This window comes from Giraffa tippelskirchi, chromosome 4 (genome assembly GCF_054371585.1).
Source record: "Giraffa tippelskirchi isolate mGirTip1 chromosome 4, T2T-mGirTip1v1.2.pri, whole genome shotgun sequence".
Taxonomy (NCBI): domain Eukaryota; kingdom Metazoa; phylum Chordata; class Mammalia; order Artiodactyla; family Giraffidae; genus Giraffa; species Giraffa tippelskirchi.
Genome location: NC_137278.1, coordinates 192,140,067 through 192,152,145, shown reverse-complemented (window position 1 = coordinate 192,152,145; position 12,079 = coordinate 192,140,067). Strand labels below are relative to the sequence as shown.

General features: G+C 38.2%; 1 protein-coding gene across 18 annotated transcripts in view; it reads right to left on the bottom strand.

Annotated features, from left to right (window-relative positions):
* Positions 1 to 12,079, bottom strand: part of LRP6 (LDL receptor related protein 6) — a 184,772-nt gene that overhangs the window by 51,100 nt on the left and 121,593 nt on the right. For all 18 annotated transcript variants that reach the window (XR_014081982.1, XM_081589307.1, XM_081589312.1 and 15 more), the window contains 5 exons: positions 9,516 to 9,732; positions 8,103 to 8,392; positions 6,388 to 6,614; positions 3,821 to 4,005; positions 2,857 to 3,183 (listed from right to left, as the gene is read on the bottom strand). Coding sequence is in view for 17 of the 18 variants with exons in the window: in XM_081589307.1 (XP_081445433.1) it covers positions 2,857 to 3,183; positions 3,821 to 4,005; positions 6,388 to 6,614; positions 8,103 to 8,392; positions 9,516 to 9,732 (1,246 nt within the window). In the remaining variant the exon portion in view is untranslated. The remainder of the gene's footprint in view (positions 1 to 2,856; positions 3,184 to 3,820; positions 4,006 to 6,387; positions 6,615 to 8,102; positions 8,393 to 9,515; positions 9,733 to 12,079) is intronic.

Here is a 12,079-nt window from a genome sequence, read left to right as displayed (position 1 = left end):
GATGAGCAAAGAGAATAGTTAATTTTTAAAGAAAGGTTAAGTAATTGTTCCCCAGTCACAAAGCTGCTGAATGGAAAAAGCACCTGTTTTTCCAAATCCTGTTTTGCTTCTTCATTCTTTTACTGAACAATGATTTCTTGAATGACTACTATTTACCGAAAACTATTTTTGGCACCTTAGATATACATCAGTTAAAAAACAGGAAAAAAAATTGCTTCGTGGAGTTTATATTCCAATAAACAGACAGTAAGTAATAAACATAATAAAGACGCTATAGTATATAAGTAATGAATTTCACAGTATACCGGAGAGTGATTAAGGGTCATGGAAAAAGAAGAATTGTAGGTTAGGGGCACTGGCAACGCAAGACAGGGTGGAAGGAGGACTTGCAACTTTAAATCGGGCAGATTAGGTCTCTCTGGGGAGGTCACGATTAAGTCAAGACATAGAGGTGAAGTATACGCATGCAAATATTTGCAGGAAAACATTCCAAGTAGAGGAAGTACGCAGTACCACAGTCCTGAAGTAGGAGTGACTGGCACCTGTGAAAAGAGCACGGAGCCTAGTGTGGCTGCCATGGAGAGAGAGAGAGAGAACAGTAAAAGCTGAAGTCAGAGAAGCAAGCGGGTGGGGAGGCTGTGAAGGAACAGATCATGCAGGAACTTGTAGGTCATTAGAAGAACGAGGTTTTCACTCCCTGTGAAATAGGAGATTTTGAGCAGAAAAAGGCCATGATCTGATTTAGCTTTTGAAACACAGGTCCAGGAGTAAAAAACACAACGTTAGAAAACTTTCTGAGGGCAAGTACTTTGTGTTAAACTTCTCTTGTAATCTCCTTTGGGATTTAACACATCTCTGCGCAAATATTAAATGATACATGTTACAAAAAAAGAATACATGGACAGGAAGCCTCTGGAAACACGGATCATCCCAGAAACAGCCCAAAACAGACATCAGGGACACTCAGCAGTGATTTCTCATGACCTTCATTTACCAACTAGAACACACTGGTATAAACATCCCAAACATGACCTCGAAAGGCCTTTCCATATTCTTCTATCTCTATCCTCCATCAATTCTCACCCCTATTTTCTCCTTACAAAGTCAAACTCCTTCTATTAAAAAAAAGATGTCTACATGACACACACACTGTTCTCCCCTTTCTATGCTCCATTCACTTGTTGATCTATTTCCATCTTTCACTGTTACTTTCCTGAAATTACTTTCTTTCAGGATTACTAATAACCACCTCACCCAAATATCCAGTGGATAGTTTAGGCCTCACCTTACTCAACCTCTCAGCAGCACTCACAACACAGTCCTACTCTGAAACAACACAGACCTACTCTGAAACAATCTTCTCTCCTGCCTTCTGGGTCCCATCCTTTGGCCTCTCTGACTGCTTCTCTAAAATGTCTACTGTGAACTTTCCCTCCTAAACCAGAGCTCCTGAGGTTACCAGACCCCTTCTTTTCTCCAGACCAGGAACTGGCAAACTATGGCCCACAAGGTAAATCTGGCCTGCTGCCTGTTTTTATAACAAAGTTTATCAGAATTGATCCGATTTTAAAAACATCATCTGTGGCTGCTTTCATATCACAGTGGACAGGGCTGAAGAGGTGTGTGAGAGATTACAGTCTTCACGAAGCCTAAGTATTCACTCTCTGGCTCATTAAAGAAAACGTTTGCTGACCCCCAGGTATACACCTTCTCCCTAAGTGTCCATTTTAAATACATGCTGACATTTCTAAAACTTATGCCTCTAATTTCATTTCTTCTTCTCTGAGCTAGAGATTCCTGTACCCAATTACTCATTTAATGTTTCTATTTCCCATAGGAAAATCAATATAAACCTGACTAAAATTATTTTTTAATTTTTCTTGAAAATTAATCTTTCCCATTTATTATCAACTGCTCAAATCAAAAATCTAGGCATCATCCTGCTTCCTCTCTCTTCTCCTTCTTCATATACAATCCATTAACAAGTTTGGTTCATTCAAAATACATCTTGAATCCATCAATATCTCCACAACTTCCACTACCCCAGTTCAAGCTGACCTGCATTATCACAGCAGTCTGACTGGCTGACCTGCTTCCATTTATTTTCCTCCTCAAATCCATTCTCCACAGCAATCAAATCATGCTATACTTTACTCAGTTTTCATAGCAATCCTACAAGGTAGTTACACACTGTGTCCTGATGTTCCAAGCACTGTGTGTTTGTGTGTGTGTGTGTGTGTGTGTCTTTGTGCATGTGAACCCAGATTCGTGGCTAGATGAGACGACCTGGTACCATTAGCTAGAATTAGGTGGCAACCACTCACTGTGGTTCAGAGCCTGTGCTCTATAGCTTCCCTCCCCATCTACTTACTATTGTTTCGTACTGGCTACATTTACTCATAAGCCTGGCCTCTTGCACACTTACATTTTTCATCTTTAGCCTATTCTACGAACTTCAAAGGACAAGCAGATTATATTTTGTAGAGTCTCTTTGTTGTACTATTTGTACTATTCTTTCCTTCCTTCACCATGAATAAATATGAATTATGTCTAGCACACATGCATGTTCTCTCAAAGAAGCTATGCAAATTTTGCTATTCATATTTAATCCCCAAGGATAAAATACTTACTTTTCCTATAATATCAATTTTTCCATAACATCAAACCGTTATCACCAAACAAAAGTAACAAAAATTTGCACTTTTTCACTTTTAGTCCTTCCCATTTATACAAACAAATGATCAACTCTGGACTTTGACAACTTCTCACTCTAGAGAGAATATGAACTACAGTATTTTCAAAAGTCTGCTTCCTTCTCTAACTCTAGCTTGCGTTGAGGGGGGTAATGCAGCTTACCACTGCAAGTCCTGTTGTCAGCATTCAGAGAGTAATGGGCAGGGCATCCACAAACAAAACCTCCGACTGGCACAGCCAAGCAGAGGTGGGAGCAGTGCCCATTGCTGGAAGCACACTCGTTCCATCCTGCCTGCCGTGAGGAGTGAAACACGAGGATGTCCATCACATAATCCAAGTGGCCTTGAATGATGGTGCGGTTTTGGCCACTGGTTTTGTTGGCACGCTCAATGCTGCGTCGGCTCCAGTCCGTCCAGTAGATGTAATCTTGGTACTGAGTTAAGCCAAAAGGATGAGGCAAGTCATCTGCTATAACTTCACGGTTGAGTCCTATTTTCAGAAAGGCAGCAGACAGGGGAGACGCAGAAAGATGTAATATGTGAGAAAGCGAGAGTCTTGTTGGTAAAGAAAAAGAAAAGGTAACATTTAAAACATTACTTTTGTAAGCAATTTGAAGTAGAAAAATTCCTTCAAAAGCAATTCTTAAACCAAACAAGTCTTCTGAAATCAATCCATCTGCAGTCTGACCCCATACCTCAAACTAATACTTTTTTGTTCTAAAACTCACTGAGTTTGTTTAAACTCCTGTAGATGGTCTATTTTGACTGTGGTCTTACTTTCCCTCCATAAAGGTCTACAGTTCACTTCTTCCTTCCATAAAAAGATGGAAATGTATATACTGTATCTTACTGCTACAAAAAGTCACTTCAGAAATATCCAGGGAGTTTTAAATTCCATTATAAGCCCAACAGTAATGAAATTTCCACATATGAAAGAGATATGAATCTAAGTACTTGGCCCACTATTAATAAATAGGATACAATGTGAGACAGAGGATGAACCTAGACATTCATATGAAGTTTTATTAACAGTATCGTATCTAACCTATGGTAAACAGCAGCCACTGATTTTTGCACAGAAAGGATTATATACTATCTCTCTGAACTAAAAAAAGAATACAGCTTACCAAGCATATTTGAAGACTCTATTAAGTTGGTGTCCAGGTCTGTCCAATAAAGCCTCCTTTTAGCATAATCAATAGTTAGGCCGTTTGCTCGTCCCACATTCGGAACTAGCGTAGTACGTTCACTTCCATCCATGGCAGCTCTGTCTATCTTAGGTTTTCCACCCCATTCAGTCCAATACATAAATCTAAATTCAAACCAGTGGATATTTCACATTTCACTTTGGATTATTTGGGAGAAAGGATCATATTCATGTATAGTAACTAAGTAAATTTAAAGAAAATATACATTAAATCAAGGAAACTGGCAAAGTAAAATCATAGCTATTAATTTTTTTCAATTACATTGGCAGTCTCAACTAAATATTTTTTCTCATATCCTAAAAAGGAAATGAGTCAGCTTTCCTTAGTGTTTCCAATGAATCTGTTCCATCCAAAACCTAGGAATTGGAAACAAACCCATGGTTTCCTTATTGCAGCACTTGCATTTATAAAACTAATATTCAAGAAGATAGCAAAGGATTAAAGCGCTGGTCTCAGAATTTGATTCACTTCAGAACAAAATACATGTATTTCTGAAGACAAGTAATTCGAGTTTTTAAATTTTTTAAACTTACTTTCTGATGTGTGTAAGTCACTCCCCCAAAAACCAAGTTGCAGCAGTACATCAAAGGTACAACTTAACAACTGTGAACTGAAGTTTAAAAGGAAAGTTTCAAATGCATTTGGTCACATTATCCAAGGTAACATACTACTGAATTATACACACCCCTTAGTGTGTCAGCTGAGCAATGAACACTACTACTACAGTCCCTGTGAATGTACTCTTCTGGGTTTTTCACCTTAAGTGTACAGACTTTTGCAGATGAGGAGGACAAGGCCCTACAAAAAGTGCAACTGATCTGTCTTATGTCTTCAAGCCAGTCATATGGCAGAGCTAGAACTAGAAGGTAATTCTCAGCCAAATGCCTTTTGGGCTGAACCAGTAGTGCTAGTTTCAAGACGCTCTGAATATTGGGTCTAGGAAAGTTCTCCGCATGCCAGGTCTCATCAACTACCCAAAGGAGACATTCACTCATCAGCCCATCAGCTGATGGTTGACTTGGAAGCAATGTATAAACACACTTTTCTGAAAACTCAAGTTGTCTTCAGCTTTGTTTGCATTTGTACTTGTCAGCTAACAGGAATGAGTACATCCCAAGAGCCAAAGAGAAAACAACTGTGGGAGAAATGTCACAGTTGCCAGCAGCCACGTGAACTAGAGTCCTTTGTCCCAACTACTAAATTTATCTGTCTGGTAACTAATACCTAGAGTAAAAATCACCATAAACCAATCACAACATGTCAGCACAGAGATGGTGCCTTTGGTATGACTTTCTAACTACATGGCCAGCAAGCTAACCATGGAATTGACTGATTCAGGGAAACAATTTTTCAATATGGCCATGGTCAGTGTGCTGGTATGTTCACAAGGTTAACTTCTGCTTTTTAAAATAGAGTTATTCTTCAAAATTCAGCTTTCTTACATGATGGATTTTTTTGTTGCTGTTGTTCAGTTGTCCAGTTGTGTCCGATTCTTTGCGACCCCATGGACTGCAGCACACCAAGCCAAGCCTCCCAGTCCCTTCACCATCTCCCAGAGTTTGCCCAAGTTCATGCTCATTGCATCAGTGATGCCATCCAGCCATCTCATTCTCTGACACCCTCCTCTCCTGCCCACAATCTTTCCCAGCATCAGGGACTTTTCCAATGAGCCAGCTGTTCACATCAAGTGACCAAAATACTGGAGCTTCAGCTTTAGCATCAGTCCTTTCAATGAGTATTCAGGATTGATTTCCCTTAAGATTGACTGGTTTGATCTCCTTGCTGTCTAAGGGACTTTCAGGAGTCTTCTCCAGCACCACAGTTTGAAGGCATCAATTCTTTGGCATTCTGCCTTCTTTACAGTCCAGCTCTCACAACCATAAGTGACCACTGGGAAGACCGTAGCCTTGACTATACAGATCTCTTTTTAAAACTTGCTAAATCATGTAAGAAGGATCATCTATCCTTGAAAAACATGTCAAGTTGTAAATAAATTTATCAGAAAGTTCGCTGTTTAGTAACAAAGTTTCTCCAAGTTTATAATAATAACTAATTATCCATTTTTGAATTAATGAACATTCTAAAGTAGAGTTTTTAATGTAGTTATTTCTTAGCACACATTATCTCAGTGGGTTTACTTTCACAGGTTTAGAATCTGGTATAACTTGGGAGAGAGTGCAAGCAATAGATTTCATGACACCTTTCAAAAGGTTGTCTACTTAGCATATAAATACAATCATTAATATTTAATTATTAACCCATTCACTAATTTTTATTCACCTAATGCTGATAATGACAAAAAGTAAAATTTAGCTAATTATTAATTTTAAATCAGTGATATCTCAACTAACAATTTTAAGATAAAACCTATCTATGATTTACCTGTCAGCTTTCTAATAAGCATGATTTAAAGACATCAAGAATACAATCCATAACTAGGCCATGTGCAATACAGTTGCAAAGAACACATATGAAAAGCTGTTTACCCTTCAGCGGGGTCCAATGCAAGAGCTCTGGGACTATCTAGGTCCTTCCACACCAAAACTTGCCGGTGCTGCCCGTCCAACTTTGATACCTCAATTCGATTGGTTCCCGTGTCTGCCCAGTACAAGTTCTTCCCAAGCCAGTCTACGGCCATGCCTTCCGGATAATCTAAGCCAAATTCTACCACGTGTTCCAGGGCACTGCCATTCATAAAGGCTCTGCTGATAGTCTGCAGAAATAAGATTAACAACAATGTCACAGGGCTTAGGTACAAAACCCTAAGGTTTTAAGGGAAGATACACAAGAGCCAAACGCACAGTTTCTCAATACAATTCACATATTTTATGAGCACAGTAAAAAAAAAAAAAAATGACATCAACCTCCAATGAACACAACTGCAACCTCAAGTTTTACTGTCAATTCAGGGAGAAATTTTTCAGAGTCTTAAGAACCAGAAATTTATTCTAGTAAAACAGAGGAGTGACTATTCTTGTAAAACTTATTAGTGATCAAGTGAAAAAGATGTGACCAGAGTATTGTAGACTTTTAACTGGTAGTCAGTTTCCTGACTTCCAACCTGGTGGCTCAGACGGTAAAGAATCTGCCTGCATTGCAAGGGGCCCAGGTTCGGTCTCTGGGTCGGGAAGACCTCCTGAAGAAGGCAACAGCAACTCACTCCAGTATTCTTGCCTGGAGAATCCCATGGACAGAGGAGCCTCACGGGCTACAGTCTATGGGGTTGCAAAGAGTCAGACATGACTGAGCGACTAACAGACACACAGCTTCCTAGAGGTGCTTGAGAGTATGCGAAGTCATTGCATCAACTAAGGAACAGCTCAACAACCTTATACCTTATAAAATGCATATGACACTACTCATATCATTACCATTGTAGCTATGAAGCCCCTAAAAATTAAAACAGTCATAATTCAAGCTATTAATAATAGCTCCTACACTTCATGGAAAGTACCATCCTAAGTGCTTGGTGTACATATATTTTCTCGTTGAATGCTCACAAAAGCCCTGCAAGACAGGCATTATCTCTGCTTTCAAGATGAGGAAATTCACAAGTCCACACAATAACGCATTTATTTATTCACTCATTTAACAGATTTTACTGATCATCATTAGTCTAACTGGCTCTAATACGATTTTTGCATATTAGTCAAAGTTTTACATAAGATATCTAAAACAGGTCCAAAAGAATCTGGAAGAAGGAAGAATTATGCTCCAGATTTTCTGGTCAAGAGCTCCTCTTTACTGACTCAGTAAGCTTGTCAATATTTATTCTAGGGATGGGAGGGGCGGGGGAGAGAAGGTATGCTATAATTCATAATTGGCATTTTCTACTCTCAGTCCGGTGCCAGAAAAAAATTTTTTTTAATAAACTAAGAGTCAAGTCTCTATAAGCCATTTATGTGAAGCATACAAGCGCTTACTCTGTAGCTAAGGAAAATGTCACTTATGTATTCAAATAGAATGAAGCAGAGGAAGATTATGTCTTGCAGATTTAGAATACTCAAACTATCTTGCACTAAAAACACTAGAGATACTTAAAACACTGAATGGGCCTTCTCCTTGGCTTCCTTTAAAATGTTTTTTGTTGAACTCTTGCCTATTAAGTAATGAAGGAAGCTGGTAACAGGATGAAGACTCAGAAATTCTTGAAGCTCTCCCCATTAGCCCCCAGTTTTAATATGCCAATTCTTTGGCTAACCTTGAGTGATATGTCAGTCCAGTAAATCCGGTTGTCTGTCACGTCAAAATCCAAAGCAGAAGCTTCTTTGACACCAGTGAGTGGAATGGCCACATTATTATTATTAGTTTCCAAAGAAATTCTCCTGATGTCAGCTCTTCGTGAAAACAGAAGGAAAGCCTCTGGGACAATGCAGGTCTTCATGTCACTGATGAGTTCAAAGCCAATGGGGCAGGCACAGCGAAGGCCCTGGGGTCTATAGAGGCAGAGATGGCTACATCCCCCATTATCCTCAGCGCAGGGATTGGAACCTAAAATACAAAGTCATTATAAACGGACACACAATCGACATCATCAACACATTTTCAACTTAAATGACCAAGCATTTGTTTGACAAAGACCTAGGATTATATTTGCTCCCAAATCTAGAGTTTCAGTTCTAATCTCACAAGCAAGCATTATGAGGATTAACAGGGAATAAAAGGCTAGGCACAGTGGTGCAGGCCTGCAGTCCCAGCTACACCAGAGGCTGAGCAGGATGGTTCCAGCCCAGGAGTTCTGACTGAAGCTGCACTAGGCTGACTGGGTGTCTGACTAAGTTGGTGGCAGTATGGTGACCGCCCAGGAGCGGTGAACTGGCCCAAGCTGAAAACTGAGCAGGTCAAAACTCTTGTGCTGATCAACTGGGAATAAACGTATGACAAAATTACTTTCCTGTGTACCCACAGGAAGCTTTAAGCAAACTGCATTATTTATACGATAGAAGTTCTTTTTCTGAGAGGGTGTGGGTGTTAAGTTTAGCCCTTCGATTCAAACTATGCAGCCAGTACTAAACCAACATTTAAAGGTCCATCCCTGCCAACCGATCCAATAACTTGAGTTCTCATTTGTCCCTGGGTAAACACTTTTAAAGAAACTTCTTGACTTAAACATTATTCATGGATACCTAGATGGTGCCCAGCACTGGGTCATCCACAAGTATCACTGAACTTGGCAATATGCTGAAAACTGGTCTGGAGGTTTCAGGAACCAGAATAAAGTGATTTGGAGTATTTCTTCATGGGACGTTTATTTGGGTCTGACCGTGGGAAGTGGAAGGAAGTGGACTGATATACCCTTGGAAAGAAGGTAATTGTCTAAAAACCCTTGACTCAGCCACTATGAAACACCATGGCATATTAAGTAAAAGGCAACACATTTTAAGAAAAATGTAAAATGTACTTGTACCACAAAGAATTTATTAACTTTGTGAGCTTCAACAAATAATCTCCTTGAAAGAGGAAAAAAGGTCCATTTCTCATTACAGAAGGCTTAACAGATGATTTTTACATCCCCTCAAAACATCAACAATTTACATTGCTGACTTTATAAGCTGCTAACTATATCTTTTCTCATTCCTGGTTCATCCTCCAAGATGACTGTGGAATTACCTACCAACGACTCGATGAACATTTGTGGCCTTCAGGCCCATGAGGTCAGGGAGCTGATCTATGATGACTTCCCGCTCTGCACTTCGTTTGTGTACTCTTTCGATGCTCCGCCTCTGCCAGTCGGTCCAGTAGACATAGTCACCCAACAAGGTAAACCCAAATATGTGGGGGATTTTGTCTTCCACAAGCACTCGTCTCCCAGTCCCATCGGTATTCATAACCTTCAAGTTTAAGTTAAAAGAGAAGGAAGAGGAAAAGATGTGTACTTATTCTTCATATATATGTAAAAAACGACAAAAATCAACCATGCTGTCATCAAAATCCAAGAGACCTTAGTTATTTCTATTACCATGCTTTCACAAAATGACAACATGCTGATTTAATAAGAATGATTTCAAAGACTCAATATATGCTCATATTTAACTTCTATTTCTCCATTCTCTTATTACCCTTCCTTCTAAAAATTCTGACATGAGATTTAGTATGCATCTCCTATATTAAATGACCAAATAAAAATTAAAAGTATAATATTATCACCTTAAGTTTGCTCGTCCATCTGTCTTCAAATTAGTGTACCTTTGCACACATTATACCAGTATATATTTTGTTTTATGACACATTTTATTTTATCCTGAGAGTTTTGCCTTTTTAATATCTAAGGAAATAGATTCAAATAAGGTCACACAGCTTGTAAATAGAATTGGTGTCTTTTTTAGGACTCCTTCTACTTAAGTATATTTTTTATTTCACTGTTCCAAGTTTTTTTAAAACCACATGTAACAAGATTTCTCAATAATCTCTCAGTCTTCTAAGGTTCTCATCACAAAACTGTCAGGTGTTTGACACTCTAGACACTCTCTCCACAACTAAGTTTCAAATAACTAGGCCATATCTACAGTAACATGATTAAATTCACCCTGACATCTTCATTACAAACAGAAGCAATTTCTCTAGAAGTGGCAAAGGCGTCTCACCTGTCTCTGACACTGCAGAAACACACACTAGTCTTCTGTTCTAAAAGACAGGAAGTCTTCCAAAGCACCAACTTTCAAGTTCCCAAATGAAAACATTTCTACCATTTAAAGTGGCCTGGGGGACCTCCCTGGTGATCCTCTGGCTAAGATTACGATCTCCCAAATAAAGGCGTCCTGGGTTCAATCCCTGATCAGGGAACTAAGTTCCACACGCTGCGACTAAAAATCCCGTTAGAAACAACTAAGACTCAGTGCAGCCACATAAATAAATAAATACTTGAAAGAAAAAAAAAAGTAGTCTAGGTGCTAGGCAAATCAGCCTTCAGAAATATCATTCTGTGGTTAAAAACCTATACATACAAAACATCTGCCACCTACTCACCTAAAAAGAAGCCATCAGGTATAATCTTAGGCAAGTACTAATTTTTTATCCATAAATTATATTCCATGTAAATCAATACTATGATGCCTAGATGGAATGACAAGCAAATACTATCTTTCTCCTCTCTAAAAATTTTAAAATACTTGCTGACCTTTCCAAAACAGCCAATTCTTTGAAACAAAATATTTTAAAACTGAGCAAAATTGTGCTATATTCTTATATCTTCAATTGCAAATATCAGTAAATATTGATTTATATCTGATGGGAGAGATTATATTAGTTAAACATTCGTATCTGATACAACAGGACTTCTATTAATCCAACTGAATAAATCTGTCTTTAAACAGAATGTTTCTGAAAGTAAAAAACATAGTTCAAAATAAGTAACTACTACTCCAACCCTTAATATTAAACACTTTTTAAGGTTAACAATTTCTCCTTAATTTGAGACATGAGTTTAGATTTTTTTATATTCACATTTTCTTGCAACAGACCGTTCCTGGATATATTTCATAATGTCTGTGGTTTATCTTGAAGTTATTTTGGTGTTTAATAAAAGTAAAATGACTAAGTGGTCACTTTACTGAAGAGAGAACACAGGTTGATAATTTGTTTACTTATCTAACTAGAAAGTCACCTCAAGAATACCAGGAACCGAATTCATCTACTTCCTTATTACATCGTTCATAGCTACGACTAGAATCTGATGAAGAACTCAATAAATACTTTCAAAATAATTTTTAAAAGGAGAGTGGTTTCCTAAGACACTCAAGAAACTTTCTTAAAAATGGAAATGAAAATGTATCTTATCCTCAGATCCTAGTTTGGCCAAGTGCATGAATAAAAAGGAGAGTGGTTTCCTAAGACACTCAAGAAACTTTCTTAAAAATGGAAATGAAAATGTTCTTATCCTCAGATCCTAGTTTGGCCAAGTGCATGAATAAAAATTATCCTTGCTCAAATTTTAAATTCATATAAAAATGCACACTACTGTCTACTTTTGGAGAATGAATACATTCCTGATTCCCTCCTATAACCAGAGCTCCAAGAATTTCTGGCCCCATTTTACTACTTACTGCCTGGAAACTCTGATCAGGGTGAAAATCTTTCCTATATAAGATCTAATTAAAAAAAAAAAAGACTGGCATTTTGAAGGAAGGCTTATGCATGTGTATTTAAAAGAAGTATATGTGAAATTTTATAGATTTTAAT